The following is a 17,455-nucleotide window of genomic DNA, read 5'->3' on the forward strand; positions in this document are numbered from 1 at the left end:
TAATAGTTCCTAAAACCTTTATAAAAAATACGTAAAATTCGCAATTTTTTGAATTTTTCTGACAAATTTTCTATCTGTAACACCAGTAAAATTTGAAATTTAATAAAAATATATAGGCTGCAGGAGAATGGTAAGTATTTTGGTAAAATGGTAAGTAAAAAATGCAAATTTGGTAAGTAAAAAATCAAAATTTGTAAGTAAAAACTCAAACTTTGTAAGTAAAACTTCAAAATTAGTAAGTAAACCATCAAAATCGGTAAGTAAAAATTCAAAATTCGTGTAAAACATCAAAAATGGTAAGCAAAAATTCAAAATTGGTAAGTAAAATATTCAAAAATGGTAAGTAAAAAAAATCTAAAATGGGAAGAAAAAAATCTAAAATGGTAAGTAAAGAAATCTAAAATGATAAGTAAAAAAATCTAAAACGGTAAGTAAGAGAATTTAAAAAGATATGTAAAAAAAACAAAAATGATAGGTAAAAAAGTCAAAAATCTCAAGTAAAAAAATCAAATTTGGTAAGTAAAAAATACTAAAATTTTAAAGACGTGTTGTTTCATATTAATACTAAATATTCTGTATTTGCGATAGGGGAGATCGGACATGTTTAAGATACTTTTTTATGTTTTGGTTTTGACTTTAAGGCATTATATCCAGGATTCATAAATTTATCTTGAAATTTTGTATAACGCTTCGTATACTCACTAATATAAATTTGGTTAATTCATGGCAGGACCCTTGACTATGTCATTTCGGAAATTACGAAAGTATCGCCTATTGAGGCAAAGGGAAATTTTCTGTGTTTTGGGAAGTTTTTAGTTTCGTTCTTCGGGGCAAAGGGAAATTTTCTATGTTTTGGGAAATTATCAGTATCATCTCACTGGATGCAATCCGAACATCTTTAACGCCAGAAAAATTCCTGGTGACCTAAAGAGGATTCGAACCCAGGACACTTGCATCATAGAGCTAGTGCTCTACCACTTGACCCATTGAGTACCCTTGCGGAATATAACTGTTATATAATTAGTTTGTAGTTAAAAGTGACTCAAGAGCCAATTAAAACTACTAATTTTGAAGCAATCTTCTCCAAGTAGTATAGAATACCGCAAATAAAGAGTATTTAGTACTGATATAAAACAACATGTTTATAAAATTAGCGCATATACAAGTGGTACTAATTGTACAAAGAACAGAACTTTGTGCAGATTCAGATTTTTTTACATATCAAATTTGATTTTTTTACTTCCTATTTTTGATTTTTTTACTTACCAATTTGATTTTGTTACTTACCTATTTTGATTCTTTACTTACCATTTTTGATTTTTTTATTTACCAAATTTTTTTTTCTTCCTTACCAATTTTGAATTTTTACTTACCAGTTTTGATTTTATACTTACCAAACTTTGAATTTTACTTACCATTTCAACATATTTACTTACCAAACTTAGCTTTTTACTTACCAAAATTGATTTTTTTACTTACCAATTTTGCTGTTTTACTTACCAAGTGTATTTTTTACTTACCGTTTTTACCAAAATACTTATCACAAATGTTTTAGCCAAATATATTCTCTGTATATGTGGCTACCATTTCGTGTTTTAATTATTTTTGTGGGATCTAAAGCTTAAAAATTTTAAAGAATTTAAGAAAAATATTTGTGAATTAAAATGCTCCATCCGTTAGTTAATCATCCTAGGATTTTTCTCATAGGTTTAAGTGGAACTGGCCCATATCAAAATGTAATTTAATTCCTCAATCTGTTTGTGCACCTAAACTATATCACGATAAGGCTCAATTATGTTTAAAAAAAAGAGATGGCAAAGCGTCCCAGCTTTGCGGAATGCTCGAACTCACGAGACAGAGCTCACTATGAGTTAGCTTTTTGCATAATCTTTTGGAATCACTGATCTACTAGAGATTAAATTGATTCATAAATCAATCACAAAAGCATTTGAAAATCAAAAAATCGGTACTTAACCGATTCATTACCGATGAAAACCGATGCAGCCGGATTCTAATTTGCAATACTTTTCTAAAAAATTAAATTTTAAGCAAAAAGAAAAATGAGCCTTCCAAAGTAGTTGACCTTTGACCATCAATAATTCAAAATGGCGAATTTTCCGGTCATAAGTATGTTTGGGCGAAATGTTCATCTGGACTTGCTCTAAAACATATCCGAAAATCATTGAAAAAGCTTGAGCCAATTTTGAGAAAAATCGAAAAACATTTTTCTTAGGGAATATTACTAAAAAGGGGATGTAAAATTATTTTAAAATCGGTTATTAACCGGTTCATTACCGATTATGACCGATGCAGTCGGGTTCAAAATTTCAATATCTTTTCAAAAAATCCAAATTTAACCAAATCGGTTGAAAAACGGATCCTCCAAAGTGATTGAACTTTGACCTTCAATAATTCAAAATGGCGAATTTTCCGGTCATAGATATGTTTGGACGAAATGTTCGCCAGGACTAGCTCTAAGACATATCCAAAAATCATTGAAAAAGCTTGGGCCAATTTTTTGCAAAATTGGAAAAACTTTGTTTTTGACCTATTTTTGAGGGATAGGGAACGTATGAAAGGGGAGGGGGGAAAATAAAGAGGTTGGGCACGAGATAATGTCATTTGAGGAGAGGTCATCGAAGACCGGAAGTCGATATCTCTTACCGTTTAAGCTCTAGAACAGTGCAAAGTTGAAAAAAAGTCGATTATATAACTGCTCTCTCTTTGAGTTCGAGCAGTAAAATGATGTACTAAATTTATCAAGAAAAAAGCCCTGTCCAACTTGTACCACTTTACCCTACTTCGAATCTAAAAGCTTGAATTTTGATACTAGTATAGGTATTATTTGGGCTTTCTCAATCTTAAAATTGAGGGGTTTCTTCCAGTGAAGTTTTCAATATCCATAAGCTTATTTAAATTACATTTAAGTACATAAACTATGAAGAATATAATTACTTTAAATCTTTAAATATAGTTATATTTGTAAAAACAAATTGCTTTTAGTCGTTAAATTTGATTCTTGAATTTGAGATTTGTAGTTAACGCTAGTCAACACTTGAATTGATTTCGAAGCTGAAAGAGGAAATGATGATAAATAAAAATACGCTATGTATATAAATAATAAATGTATTAGAGATTTCTTATATATACAAACTACATATATTCCACTACATCCAGCATTTTGTTGTATTCCTCTTTGAAGTTAACATTGTGAAGAGAACCACTCGATCATCATATTCTGTGCTGGTCATTTAGTTGTGTTCTGTTCGTCTTCCAGCGTGGATACTGTATTTCCCTAAATGCCATTAATTTGGTGTATTTTACAAAAAATATTCAGTGATCCTAGTTCTTAGATCCTTTTTCTAGTTTCCCGCCAAAAATGCATTTTTCAGTGGTTTACGCAACTCTTCTAGTGATACTAATTGGTAAGTTGGAGGGAAAATGAGATAGAGTTGAATGCATTTGGATAGTTCCACGTAAACATTTCCATGTCTTTTAACTGGAATGAGATGTATATTAATCAGCTGGCTGTTGGTGTTGATAACCTCTGTGACCTTGATCTTGCTCATTCCATTTCACTGAGAGCTTTTTTTTTATTCTTCAACCGACCAAATTTGCCGGCAATTTATGCAAGACTTTGCATTTCAGGCCAGGCATGTGGAAAAGTTTTTCCTGTTGGTGTGCAATTTGACTATGAAGTTAGGAATCTCGTTGTGATCAATGATCTTCATGCGGGAGAATACAATTCATCAATTGAAGTAGCAGGAACCTTGAATTTGAGGAAGCTCTTTGAGTCTGAGAAGAAGAAACTCTTCACTTTCTCACTCCAATCGCCAAGTCTGAAAGGAACTGATAAGAATTTCAAACTTCCTCAGTCTGAAGATGAGAGGTTCCTTGTGGAATTTGATGGATCTGATGCAAATATCTACCTACTGGAATCCGATACAATCTCTCTGAGGAATTTCAAAAGGGGCATAGCATCTCTGTTTCAGTTTTTCCCAGAAGATGAACCAAAGACAGAAACTGATGTCACAGGGCAATGTTCCCTGGCATATGATGTTCTCTCAGACAGAAAATTCGTCAAAAGGAAGATAAGATGCAGCACTGATAATGAAGACACTTATCACAGAAGAGAATCTCCCCTGGGAGTCATGATTCCAAATGCCAGGAATACTGAATATCATTTAGATGTGGCTGGATCAATTGAGAGCATTGAAAATATTGAATTCTTTCGTATTTCTTTGGCGGGAAATAAGGATGTAGGAGCTACAGTTGATTCTAGAACATGGCTGAAGTTACTTAGTCAGAAAGATGTTGAAGGGCAGAGCACAACATCTTCATACGATGACATCATTAAAGAGTTCAAAGATTTTCAAAAATTTAAAATAACACACGAACACGAAGAAGCTCCGTATAAAACGGAAAAGTCCGAAACCGTAAGTCCGTTTTTGTCCAGTAGAAAATTCTAAACAATTTGTAAAATAACCCTTTATTCCTTTCAGTTTCCTGTAAGTTTTCAGGCTTCGGACACACTCTGGCTTCGAACACTTCATATTTTTCCAAAATTCCTTTAAGGATTCTAATCTAGTGGCAATATTTTTTAATAGCCAGTCTTAAGTCAGACATTTTCTGAAGAAAATTGAGCCAGATTCATTAAAAGAATATGAGAAAATATGATTTGTTTGAAGTCCGACTGTGTGCGAAGCCTCAAAGCCTTCCCTTACTGATCAAATTTACCAAAATACCCAAATTGCAAAATTTTACTGTAGCGTACAAATTTGGTCATGAAAACGTTGCTCATACGTCATGGAAATTACATGAGGTATTTGAATCCTAGACACTCTTTTTACCTCACTAATGCCGTATTTTTACCTGAAAAAATACGTCACTGGTCAAAGAGATTACTTCAATCTTTTAAACATGTAGCTCAGAGAACCTGCGTAATTTTCTAGAAGTAAGATTTACGTCAGTAAAGCGTTTTTTTTTAAATAACGGTTACCACCAAGGGGGAGATATTAGTCGAAAAATTGTGTACACCACTTCCAGCACTTCCTAAATTTGTATGAAAAACGTCAGAGACTTCCACAAGTGCCATAGGTGATTTCCAGCACTTCATGCACTTCTAAGCACTTCTAAGCACTTCTAAGCACTTCTAAGCACTTCCAAGCACTTCCGGCATTTGAATTTAAAAGAAACGACTAAAATCTAATTCGAATTTTCTTGAACAGTTAGATTATTATTTTTCATTCTTTTGGATATCGTAATTGCATTTTAATTCAACTAAAAATAAAATCTCTTTTTTAAAAATTTCTAATGGAAGACTTATTTTCTGACTTATAGACTCTGTAAACTTCAGTGTTATAATAAATTCATTTTTTTACGAAGAACAAATATGTAAAATAAAAAATAGAATTCAGAAGAAAATATGAATCAAGAAATTTGCATAGAAACAAACAGTGTATCATCACATAACTATTTTTTTAATTAAACAAAATTTAAAGGTCTATTTTCAAATTCTCATTACTTTATTTATAGCTAATTTTATCACTTTTTTAAAATTTCAAATTATTTTTATTCCTAGTTTGTTAGTTTTGCTATTCCAGTGCAACTTAAATGTTGTTAAAAAAAATCGCTAACAGTTTCATTTACAATATTCGTTTCTTTAATATACTATTATTGTTTCAAAAAAAAATTAAATAAAATTAATAAAAAAATATATTCTCGAATTAAAGATCAAAAATATAAGAACCATATAGGGGAAAGTGACCATGCTTGATACAATCCAAGCTTAATAATAACTATTTATTTTCTATGTTAATCAATAGTTATGACTTATCGCAATATATTTCAATAGGTCGTGCTAAGCCTGACATTTCCTAAAAAAAAATTAGAATCCTAGCTCTTTTTTCAAAAATCAAAAATAGGTCCAAAACTGTAATTTTGATACATGATATTTTATAAGTATTTCTTAATTAATGTCGCTTTTCAGAAAAACTACTATCATAGGCACATAGAGGGTTCATCAGTATTAATATTTATGTAAAAATATTTTTACTTGGGGACACTGTTTTTGTGGGTGGTGACAAATTCATAAATTCTACCTGTGTCCATCCTATATTTTAAAAAGGGTCCATGAATGATAATTTAAATGTGGCAACTCTATCATTAGATGTGATTCTTTCATAATTAGACCTATTGTAATCCTCCTATTTTATCGACAATTGACATATCCTTTAATCCTGTTGCCTGAATTTTAAGGTTGCAGAGTGACATTTTCATGGACTCAAAGTGAAAAAATGGTTTTCGCTAGCGCCCTAATGTCGTAAAAACACGGCTTAGAAAAATTACATAAAAGTGATTTTAAAACTCAGTCGTACAAACGATGTAAGCAGATAGATTAGAGTTCCGCCTAAATATTGATGTGCAATTTTTTGTATCCGGTGAAATTTTTGCAGTGAAAATCGGCCTCCGATTTGTCGAATCAATTATTATACAGGAAGGCCCCGGACCTAACTTGTATAAAAATCGCTACTGAATTTTCATTTTCTTCTTGAGGAAAATCTAAGGATTTCCAGGAACTATGTGAGGTAGGACTATGAACCTTATAAGTGAGACATTTTTTTGTCATAGTGGAAGAATCGCTTCGGTTTGTGAGTTAATCAGAAAAAAATCACAAACTTTGGACATCATTTTACAGTATCAAGCATGGTCACTTTCCTCTATAATTATTGCAGATTCTGATTTACACTACTTTTGTTGTATCAAAAATAATATTTCAGAACTTGAGTCATAAGTATTATATAATAATAATAATTATTTATATATATTTTTTTTTAAATATTCTTATGTTTCCATATTTTTCATTTTTTTTAAATCATAATTTTTTTTCTGAAAGGTGTATGATAAATTAATATCCTGTAATGTAGTTTTAGTTATTCCCGATAGTTTTCAGTAGCAAAACCATCTCAAAGAATCGACTACTTATTACACTTATTCATTGTCTTTGTTCCAAAGATCCAAAGACAATGACTTATTATTATTACACTCGAATACTTTTCAACTGAAAATCGTAATTTTAAATTTAAATTTTTGAAAGGCATTCAATTAAGTTTCCTCCATTGCAACAGAGGGCGCTAGTGAAACGATATTTGATTTTTTAACGAGGATTTTAATGAGGAAAATTTACGATAATTGCGACAAAAACCGGCATAAATTTAGTCCTCCAGGATAAGCTTTAATTGCACTATATGCTTACCAACACTTTTCATACTGTATTTAAATAAAAAATTCAAAAATCATTTAATTTTTTGGGACTTCCACTTCCGCAGTACTTCCACCTCAGTGTACACCACTTCCAAGCTAATATCTCTCCCTTGGTTACCACTTTATTTTTCTCTCTCTGATCTGAGTGAGCCATTACAATTTTCTACGAGTGAATTCCATACTGAATTCAAGCAAATATCTTTCATCATCAACAATACAGGGAGTTCCGGCTTGTAAAAAAAACGGACTGAAAGAATTTCATATGAATTGCCTACAATTGGGAGCTAATTTTTTTAAAATAATTTTTAAAATGTCCCTAAATGTATGTAATTTTTTTCACACTGTAAATTTAAAATACATTTCTTATGAACCATTGACTCTGAAAATAGACTGAAAAATTGGCGCTGAAAATGTCTTGCATACATCACTGCGTTTTTATAACTTATCCCAAGGATATCTCTTGCAGATTGCAAATTTACTGTGTCACTGAAGTTAATTCGTGGGTTTTTTTTTGGTCAGGAAAATGTCTTCCAAAGCGGAACTCATTGTAATTTTAATATTCCCACTTATGATAAAGGATTAACTTTTCTCTTCCAATTTTCGTTCAACTTTATCGAATGTTTTAACTCACGAAATAGACCTTTCTGTAAACGAAATGATCACCTGGGCTCTCTTCAAAATATTAAAAAAAAAAAAAAACGAAAATCAAACGAAACCGTAGGAGTTGTTTTCGAGGATACAGGAAGTTCCTGCTTGAGAGAATACGGACTGAAAAAATTTGATATGAATTGCCTACTATTGGGAGCTCATTTATAAAAAAAAAGTTTGGTCAGAAGATTTCTCTTGGTTCCACAGGGAAATCACTGATCTTCCGGGATTTTATTCTGTATTTTGTCAAGAATACCCAAAATTCCCAAGTTGGTCGGTAGATTTCTCCTGGTTCCTCCAGGAAATCACATCTTTTGAGATTTTGTTCTGTATTTTGTCAAGTACGCCCGGAACATTCATGTTGGTCAGAAGATTTCTTCTGGAAGAAGTTGGAGAAATTTTCTGACCAATCAGGCACTGGTAAAAATGAAAGCGGATGATCCTTTGAAAGGCTCACTGTTTTGACATTTATTTAACTCCCGAATAAACGAATTGGTTATAAGATTTTTCCTGCTTTCTCCAGGAAATCATAGATCTTCTAGGATCTATGGAACCAAGAGAAATCTTCTGACCAACTTGAGTATTCTGGACGTAATTGACAAAATATATAAGAAAATACCAGAAGATCTGTGATTTCTGGAGAAACCAGGAGAAATCTTCTGACCAACTTGGGTATCTCGGATGTTCTTAATAAAATACAGAAGAAAATCCCTCAAGATCTGTAATTTCCTGGGAGAAGCTGGATAAATCTTCTGACCAATTTGAGTATTCTGGGTGTATTCGACCAAGTGCACAACAAAATTCCAGAGAAACTGTGATTTTCCGGAGGAAGCAGGTTGGAAGTGCTAACCAAGCTGGGTTCTTGGGAAGATTTAACGAAATGTATAGCGAAATTCCAAGAATATGAGATTTTCTGGAGGAAACAGAAAGAGATGTGTTCTGACTTGGATTTTAATCTTGGATATGTCTTCATTCATGAACAAGGAAATCCCAGAAGTTCTGTGGTGTTCTTAATGAAGAAGATTCCTGACCATTAAAAAATATTGAACTCACTTTGAAAATTTTTATTGACATTATTTAGCTTAGTGTGTAGTCATTCAAAATAATGAAATATTGAAAAAAATGCTCCATATTGAAACAAGTTATTGCAATATTTGCCTACACACTGGACAATTTTCTTCAATATTGAAACTTTTATGTCAATAAATCTTTGCAATGTGGAAGCAATCCTTGTCAATATTGGATATTGAAAAGAAATATTGCAATAAATTTTGTCTAGTGTATAGCTAGCTTTATGCAAATCTTTTGAAAGAGAAAGGGACACGAATTTTAATTTAATGAAATTTTACCGAACTAAAAGATATGCCGAAGGTATAAAAAATTAAAATCGGTCAGGGAAATGTTAAATTTTTGTCAGTAAATAACTTTGCTCCTTACAATTTGCTTACAATTCCTTTTGCGGAAGCTTGCAAGAAGAATTCACTGCTTTAGAGTTCTAAATTCGGTCCTGATGTCTCCAGAACACCTTTTAGAACAGGAAAATTTCATGAAGTCGAAATTCGCATCCCTTTCTTTCTTGAAAGTTTCGCATATGCCTATCCTACTCGTTCTCACTCTTCTTCTTCTTCTTTCGAACTTCACACCAAATTCAATTTAGTTCAGTCTAATTTTGAGACTGAAAGAGTGGGATAACTTATGCAAATCTTTTGAAAGAGAAAGGGACACGAATTTTGATTTAATGAAATTTTACCGAACTAAAAGATATGCCGAAGGCATAAAAAATTAAAATCGGTCAGGAAAACGTTAAATTTTTGTCAGTAAATAACTTTGCTCCTTACAATTTGCTTACAATTCCCTTTGCGGAAGCTTGCAAGAAGAATTCACAGCTTTTAGAGTTCTAAATTCGGTCCTGATGTCTCCGGCACACCTTTTAGATCAGGAAAATTTCACAAAGTCGAAATTCGATTCCCTTTTTTTCTCACATGCTTTGCATATGTCTATCTCATTCTCTCACACTCTTCTTATTTTTTTTAAACATCACACCAAATTCAATTTAGCTCAATCGAAATTGGTATGCGAAAGAATGAGATAGTCATGTGCAAAACATGTGAGAACGAAAGGGATGCGAATTTCGACTTTGTAAAATTTTCCTGATCTAAAAGGTGTGCCGGAGCCATGAACAAAATTATTTTTTCTGACCAAATTTAATTTTTTACCAAGACACAGAGAACAAATGCTTTTTCCATGTAAATTTAGATCATTCAGTTGGTGAAGAAGTTGAAGAACGATCTGGCCAACAGCAATATCGGGACTGAAAAGCTATCCTACGCCACACTGAAGTTAGTTGAGGCTGCTCGGAGGGCAAAGGAAGAGGATCTCGTTAGAATTCTCAATGCAAAAACTACCAAGGAGATCAGAGGACAACTCATGGACGTTTTGGGAGCTACCCAAACTCTTGCAGCTCACAATGCCGTGAAGAAAGTTCTGGAATTTAGTAAATTAGCTGACTTTGCTTACGTTGAGAGATATCTACAATCCCTGGCTTGCGGAAATCAACCAAAGGCTGAGGTAATTGAAGATTTGCTGGAAATGCTCAAAAATGATGATCATGAGAATCAAAAGTTGACTGAGAGTCTTATCCAAAGTATCTCATCAATGGCTAGTAACTTTGCAGCTCTCGATGGTCAAAGTGAAAATTCCCAAATCTTCAGAGAAGTTCTGAAATTCTTCACAAAAATCATCGAGACGACATCGAAATCCCAAAGAAAAATTCAGTTTCTGCATGGATTGATGAATCTCAAATCTGCAGAAACTATCCCGATCTTAATGGACTTAGTCCTGAATGGTCCTAGAGCGATTTCTGTTGAAGCTATGAAATCTCTTGTAACTATGCCTAGGGAATATTTTAATTTAGACTATGTGAAGCACTTTGAACAAATTTATCATCAAAAACGAAAAAGATTTGACTCCAGTGTCAGGACAATGGCTATGGAAATCCTTCTGGATCCCCTGTTTTACCAATCTTCGTTGAAGAATATGATCTACTCTCTGAAATCTACGGATAATTCGTATGAAGTAAGGCAATACTTCCTTCAGAGATTGAGGATGGAATCTGAAAATTCTGCAGAATTCAGAAAATTTGCCAATGATATTATTCAAGAGGATCCAACACTCAACAATTACCATGTAATTGGAGCAAAGGGACTATCAACAGCTCTCTCTCGAAAGTTCCTAATGCCGCCTTCATTCAACAGCACCTTGCTCAGTGTCCAGGAGATTGATAAGGGAATCCTGAAGCGAGGAGTAGTTGACATGATCTTTGAGACTGACAAAAGCAAATTCAGTTACTTCAAGATTGGACTGTACGCTGATGGCCTGTCATCATTCATGGGAAGCTCGGATTCAGAGTCAGAAGAAAGTTCAGAAGATCAACCTGATCCAACAGCCGGAATGGAACTTGTTGTCCAAGGTAAGTTTAATAAAAAAATAAAAAAGTTCAGGTATATACTAAGTATTACTCCGATTTATTTTTATTTTTTAATTTTATTTTATATAAAACAACCTCAAAATCTAGTTTGAAATTTAAGGGTGAAACTGCCCCACCCTCCCTCAAAATTAATGTTTCACTTAATTATATTTTAATAAATTTCTACTTATCCATGATATTTTTAATAATAAAATTGAATGTTTAATTCACAATTTAGAGGAGATTGGGGCAAAAAGTCACACAGCGAAAAATTTAAAATCCATAATCTTCCAAAATAGGGTGGAGTAAGTACTTTTGGCCACTTTAAGGTTTCATGTGCTTGTAATTTTTATAATCTTTATTTAAATAAAATGAAATTTTGTAAAAAGATACCTTAAAGCCGTTTCTTTCTAATAATCCAAGACAATTTCTAATTTTTTTTGGATATTTTAGTGAAAAATTCATTTTATGCAACTATGCGTGTTTCAATACTTTTGGCGACTTTGTAAGCACTTTTGGCCACTTGTTTCCAATAGAATTTTAATAAAATAACAGAAGAAATAGCTCTAGAAAACTTTCACAAATACACAGAACAAGTCCTATTCTTGTTTAACACCAATTTTATGTGATTATTAGAGTATTTTAAACCACTTCTTCTTCTTCTTTTGTTTTACGTTTTGGCTGTCGGACTTAATTAGGTCCATATAGCCATTTCGTTCGGTCACTTTAAATTTTAATTTTTTTTTCATTTATCACTTTATTTTATTTTTTAACGTTCACTGTTTTTTTTTTAAATATTATATGCTCACTTTTTGTTTATTTAATGAATTAAAATATGTCTTCTTTGTCTTTTGATTTACTTTTCCATGAAGTTTTTATGCTCATTCTTTCATTTTTTTATCCCATTATATCATTTACTCGTCTCTGACTAGATGCTTTGCACCCTTTGCACTGATTCCAAGCTCCACGTTAATCTATTTTCACTGTTATATTCCCTATTTTATGATCTTCTTGCATTCTTCTATTTAATGTTTGAAGGCTTCCTCTGGTCTTGGTCACCAAGATTTTCCTTCCGGTCTAAATAACTTTGTGCTCCCAGTTTATTGCTTCCTCTAGTATCTAGTTCTTTTCCAATATCATCTGGTTGTCCCCACATTGAAAAATTTGCAATACTTCTCGCCGGTGGAGGTTTTTCTGCTTGCTTTTGCATGAATTCATTGGGGACGCCGTCGGATTTAACCTCAAATTTTATTTCTCTTACTGATTTCACTCTGAATCTAATTTCCTTATAAAATTTCTACTCAAATTTAATCATTGTGCTTTTAACTTTAATTTGGGCACTCATTTTATATGTTATAGCACTAATTTTTTTCAATATCATAATTTTCTTTATGCTCTGAATTCAATATGTACTTATCGTCGCGCTCTTTTTCGGACTATTTTTAAACCACTTTTTGCACATTTTCTATTTCATGTAAAAAACAGTCAAAAGTCACGATTGTTTTTACTGAAATCCGCGAGGTGCGCCACGTGTAAAATGTATGGGAAAATGAATGGCCAAAAGTACTTACACAGCCGAAAAAAGTAACCTCTTTTAGCCACATCCGATTTTCATTTAATTTGTTAGGAAGTCGTATTAAGGATGATATCACAATAAAATTTAGTTAATTAAGAAATGGACTTTCATCGAATAACATCAAATATTTTCATAAAAAAATATGAAATAATGCAAAACAATTTCTCTGAACATTAACAAGTTTCTTAAGAATCCCATGTTTTTTTTAGTGATTGTTTACCTTGTCGAGAATTTCTTTCAATAACTTAGAATTAATCAAGTCGATACAAAATTAAATATGGTTTTCTGATTCGTTAGATTTAGAGGTCACGAAATAAGACCCACTTTTCTGTTCTAAATAAACTCATAATTGCCTTACAATGTGATTTTACTTTGGGTGGCCAAAAGTGCTTATATGGCCAAAAGGGCTGACTCTACCCTACACAAAAATTGCGGATTAAAATTTTTTCTATGGATAGCCTCTATAGACCTTCTTCAATGCCGTAAGATTCTTAGAATTCGAACAAGAAATTTAGAAAATGAAAAATATCAAAATTTTTAGCATTATTTTTGAAATATTTTCCTTTGCAGTAGATGTCAATTTTTACCTATTTAATTTCCAAAATTGATGCACTCGTGATTATTTCTTAAATGATTTGGATACTTTCAATACAAAGTCGATATATATTTTAAAATTTTCCAAAGATTATTTTCTCCAGAAATCTTTTTATTAAAATCGACCTCGTAGGGCAAAAAGTAACAAAAGGTATAGATTTGCATACAAAATATGCCTAAAAAATTTTTTTTTGATGCCAACTTTGGGGGGTCTATCTCTTCTAGTTTACGAAATATTCGCATTTAAAGATTTGCATACAAAATATTTAGGTCTGAAGCCCAAGTCACGAGTTTGAGCACTTCGAAAGGCCTGGAACGCTTTGCTACCCCTTTTCTTTCTTCAATTTTAATGGCTGTATTTTTTTAACTGTGGAGAGAAAAAATATCAGTAAAAAATGAAACATGATTAGTTAAAAAAATTAGTGATTAGTTAAAAGCTGCAAAAAAATCATAATAGTGTGAAATCAAAATTACCGAGGACTTCGAAATCGGGTATAGTAGTACAACCGGTAGCGGTAGCCCGACAAGATTTCATTTGTTAGGTGTTGAAGTACCCGTAGATCAGGATCAACTGATTAACTGTCAGATCAGAGCATTATACCAAGACATGATCGCCCTCCGCTTAAAGATGCACATCCTTCACTACCCACTCAGAGGGCTAACCCTAGGGACAAGGCACTTTGTGTATCTTGTGTACCTGATCAGTTTCAGAGAATTCATAACAACGGCAGGGACTTTGCCGCGGAACCGATTCTTACAATAGTATAAGTTTCGACAAGGCAGAAGTAGAGTTTGCATTTTTTGTCTTTCAATCACCTTATGCCCTAAACACACTTACGACTTAAGCGTAGAGATGGCTTAACGTAATTTTTATTAACAACAATAATCCGCGTGATCGTCGGATGGGAAAATTCAACCCAGAATAAAAACCTTTTCTTCCCAGAGCTTTCGGTACCCTACGCACCTTCTTAACTGGTTGAAAGTGTCACGTTTCTGGGATTTTGTCTTTCTTGGGGGCCAAATGGATGACTTCATTGCGTACATGGATTCCGAAGCACACACTTCAACAACAATTCTACAGTGATACTCCATTTTTTACAAATAGGTCACTACACAAGTTAAACAAAATAAAATTCTTTAAATAAAAAGAAAGAATTTAGATTGAAATCCATGTATTCAATGAAGACATCCCTTTGATCCCCAAGAAAGACAAAGCCCCAGAAACCTGACATTTTCGACCACTGAAGGTGCGTAGGGCACCGAAAGCTCTGGGAAGAAAAGTTTTTTATTCTGGGCTGGACTTTTCCATCCGATGACCACCGGATTATTAATAAAATTTTTTACGTCGGTTCCATAACGTTATTGTAATCGAAAAAAATCATCAAATTATATTTCCATCGATTTCTGACTAATCCGTCTCTCGGCTTAAGCCGAGAAACAGCTTGGGTAGTGGGAAACTGATGGAAATTTAGTCAAATAATTTTTTTGGATTATCATTACGTTAAACCGTCTCTCGGTTTAAGTCGTAAGTGTGTCTAGGACATTAGCTGCTGATCGTATAAATTAGGTTTTCGTGTACCGTAAAGCGGTCTTCAAACTAGAGGTTTAGCCCAATTTCTGAGGGTTTAAATATCCTAAATGGCAATCAATTTATTGATTTTTCAGAATCTAATAGATCCTTTTCCCAAAGTAATCCAATCCTAAATTATTCCTTTGTCAAAAATCTTTACTAATAAGATATTAGAGCGGTTAAGCCATATGGCTAAGCCTTATAGGTATGAAGCTCGTTTAAGTCCGAGTGACTTTGATACCCCTTTGACTTTGATTGTAATCTTTTCTTTATTTCTCAAACATAAGGATGGTCTTTATCTATCAAACATTGTAGATAGGATCGGTAAAGACCATCCTTAAGTTCTAGAAATAAGGAAAAGCTTACGAACAGGGAGGTGTCAGAGTCACCCGGGTGACTTTGTTCCCCTCCTGTTTGTAAGCTTCTCTTTAATTCTAATGCTTGAAGACGGTCTTCACTGATGATATCTACCGTTTCGGATTGGTAAAGTCCATCTTTAAGTGCTAAATTTAAAGAAAAACTTACAAATAGCAAGGGGGTATAGTTACCCGCATCTATAGGATAAATGATTTCACTTAATTTTTTTTACGGGTTTCAGGTTTGAGGCTTGGTCATATGGCTTGAATCCTCTAATTCCTTATAAGGCAAGATTTTTGGAGTAAATTGTTGCTCTGGATTTGATTTTAAGGGCAAATTATCTATTACATTTTGAGGAATCAACAAAATTGTCTGTTATCTTTGTTATTTAGATTTTTGAGGCTTTCAGAAATTGGTCTAATACGGGTTTCAGACCTAATGCTTAGAGCCTTGACGGACCTGAGGATTAGCCGAGAGACGGCTTAGCGTAATTATATTAGAAATAATGGTCAAACTACATTTCCATCATTTTCCACTAAGTCGTCTCTCGGCTTAAGTCGTAAGTGTGTCTAGGGCATTAGCCATATGGCTTAATTGCTTTAATTCCTTATCAATCACAATTTTTTGGAAAAATTTAACTTAGGATTGGATTATTAAAAATAAATTAGTTATAAGGTTCTCAAAAAGCTGTTTAGGATCTGAAACCTCCCGGAACTGGGCTAAACCTGTAGTCTGAAGACCGCTTAAACCTCCAGTCTGAAACCGGTATTACTGGCCAAATTCTCATCGATACTTAATCTCTTTTTTTCAAGGAAACTACTTGAGGCCTCTGGAGTTCTTCAAGGGCCAAGGTGAACTGATGGGTCACGTATGGAGTGGAACTGCTTCTGAATTGACTCCTGCCTACCAGGCCACAACCCTCCTTCATGATCACAGGGAAGTGATCTGGCTACAGAATGGATTACCTGTTACAGTTGACGTCATGGGAGCGATGTCAATTAATCTGAATGGACAAGTATCAATTAGCATTTGGAACAGAAACGCTAAATCCCGTGTTCTCCAGGAAATCGGCTTTACCCTGGCCGGAAGAGTGTCCATTAGCAATGAATATGCTGAAGTGGCAAATGTCTTTGAAATGCATCAGGAGCCAAAACTCGATTTAGTGTCTGATATTGACTTCTCCGGAGATCCTCTGCTATGCATGCAACTCACGCAACCAAATTCTATTCTCAAGTAAGCATTAAGCTCTCCTAAGTCTTGTGGATTTTTTTTTTAAAAATCTGTCTTTTTCAGATTGACACACACCAAGACTGAAGATGTCCAAGGTCTCAAGAGGAAATTCAAGCATGAATCACGGATTAAACACAAAATTCCTGGATACACTCACTTCTTAAATAGGAAAAACAATGAAATTTGCAACCAAATTCATTCTTAGGAAATTATCTCTCTTAAAACTAAACAAATTAAAAAAAAAATGTTGCATCGGAGCATTTGATCAAACTTCAAGGAATAATATCATTTGTATATTTTGTAAAAGAAATAATTTGTAATAAATAGGTAAGAAATTGGTGTGATGAATTGATTTGAAAGATTCCGGTGATCACCACTGAGATTTTTCTTCACCTCAAGACTAAAAACGCCTTTTCAATCATGCCCAGAGCTTTCAGTCCGGATATGTAGCCACTGAAGAAGGTCTATATCCGGACCGAAAGCTCTGGGCAATATTAAAAAGGTATTTTTAGTCTTCAAATGAAGAAGAATCTCACCGGTGATCTCCAGAATCTTCCAAATTAATTTGTAATATTGTTAATGATGTTAAATCTAAAGTTGATTTAAGCGTTATCATTAAAACAAGTCAAACAAATTATGATCTTCATGAAAAAATTAAAATGAACAAATATGTAAACAAATGTTGTGAATAAATCCTTATGATAAGAATAATGAAGTAACTATATTCTATTTACTAAATTAGAGCAATTGA

At 33.1% G+C, this 17,455-nt stretch overlaps 1 protein-coding gene across 1 annotated transcript; it reads left to right on the forward strand.

Moving 5' to 3' along the window:
• Nucleotides 1–3,186: 3,186 nt before the first annotated feature.
• Nucleotides 3,187–17,423, forward strand: LOC129806468 (microsomal triacylglycerol transfer protein). Its single transcript, XM_055855088.1, has 5 exons — nucleotides 3,187–3,425; nucleotides 3,649–4,436; nucleotides 10,168–11,380; nucleotides 16,287–16,707; nucleotides 16,768–17,423. Exons 1-5 carry the CDS (start codon nucleotides 3,380–3,382, stop codon nucleotides 16,907–16,909), a joined length of 2,610 nt encoding a protein of 869 aa, XP_055711063.1. The 5' UTR covers nucleotides 3,187–3,379; the 3' UTR covers nucleotides 16,910–17,423.
• The last annotated feature ends 32 nt before the right edge of the window (nucleotides 17,424–17,455 follow it).

This window comes from Phlebotomus papatasi, chromosome 3 (genome assembly GCF_024763615.1).
Source record: "Phlebotomus papatasi isolate M1 chromosome 3, Ppap_2.1, whole genome shotgun sequence".
In the NCBI taxonomy this organism is placed as follows: domain Eukaryota; kingdom Metazoa; phylum Arthropoda; class Insecta; order Diptera; family Psychodidae; genus Phlebotomus; species Phlebotomus papatasi.

Coding starts and splice junctions, on each gene's coding strand:
- LOC129806468 (XM_055855088.1), top strand. CDS start 3,380: ATGCATTTTTCAGTGGTTTACGCAACTCTTCTAGTGATACTAATTG. Junction 4,437..10,167: donor AAACGGAAAAGTCCGAAACC/GTAAGTCCGTTT, acceptor ATGTAAATTTAG/ATCATTCAGTTGGTGAAGAA. Junction 11,381..16,286: donor AATGGAACTTGTTGTCCAAG/GTAAGTTTAATA, acceptor CTTTTTTTCAAG/GAAACTACTTGAGGCCTCTG.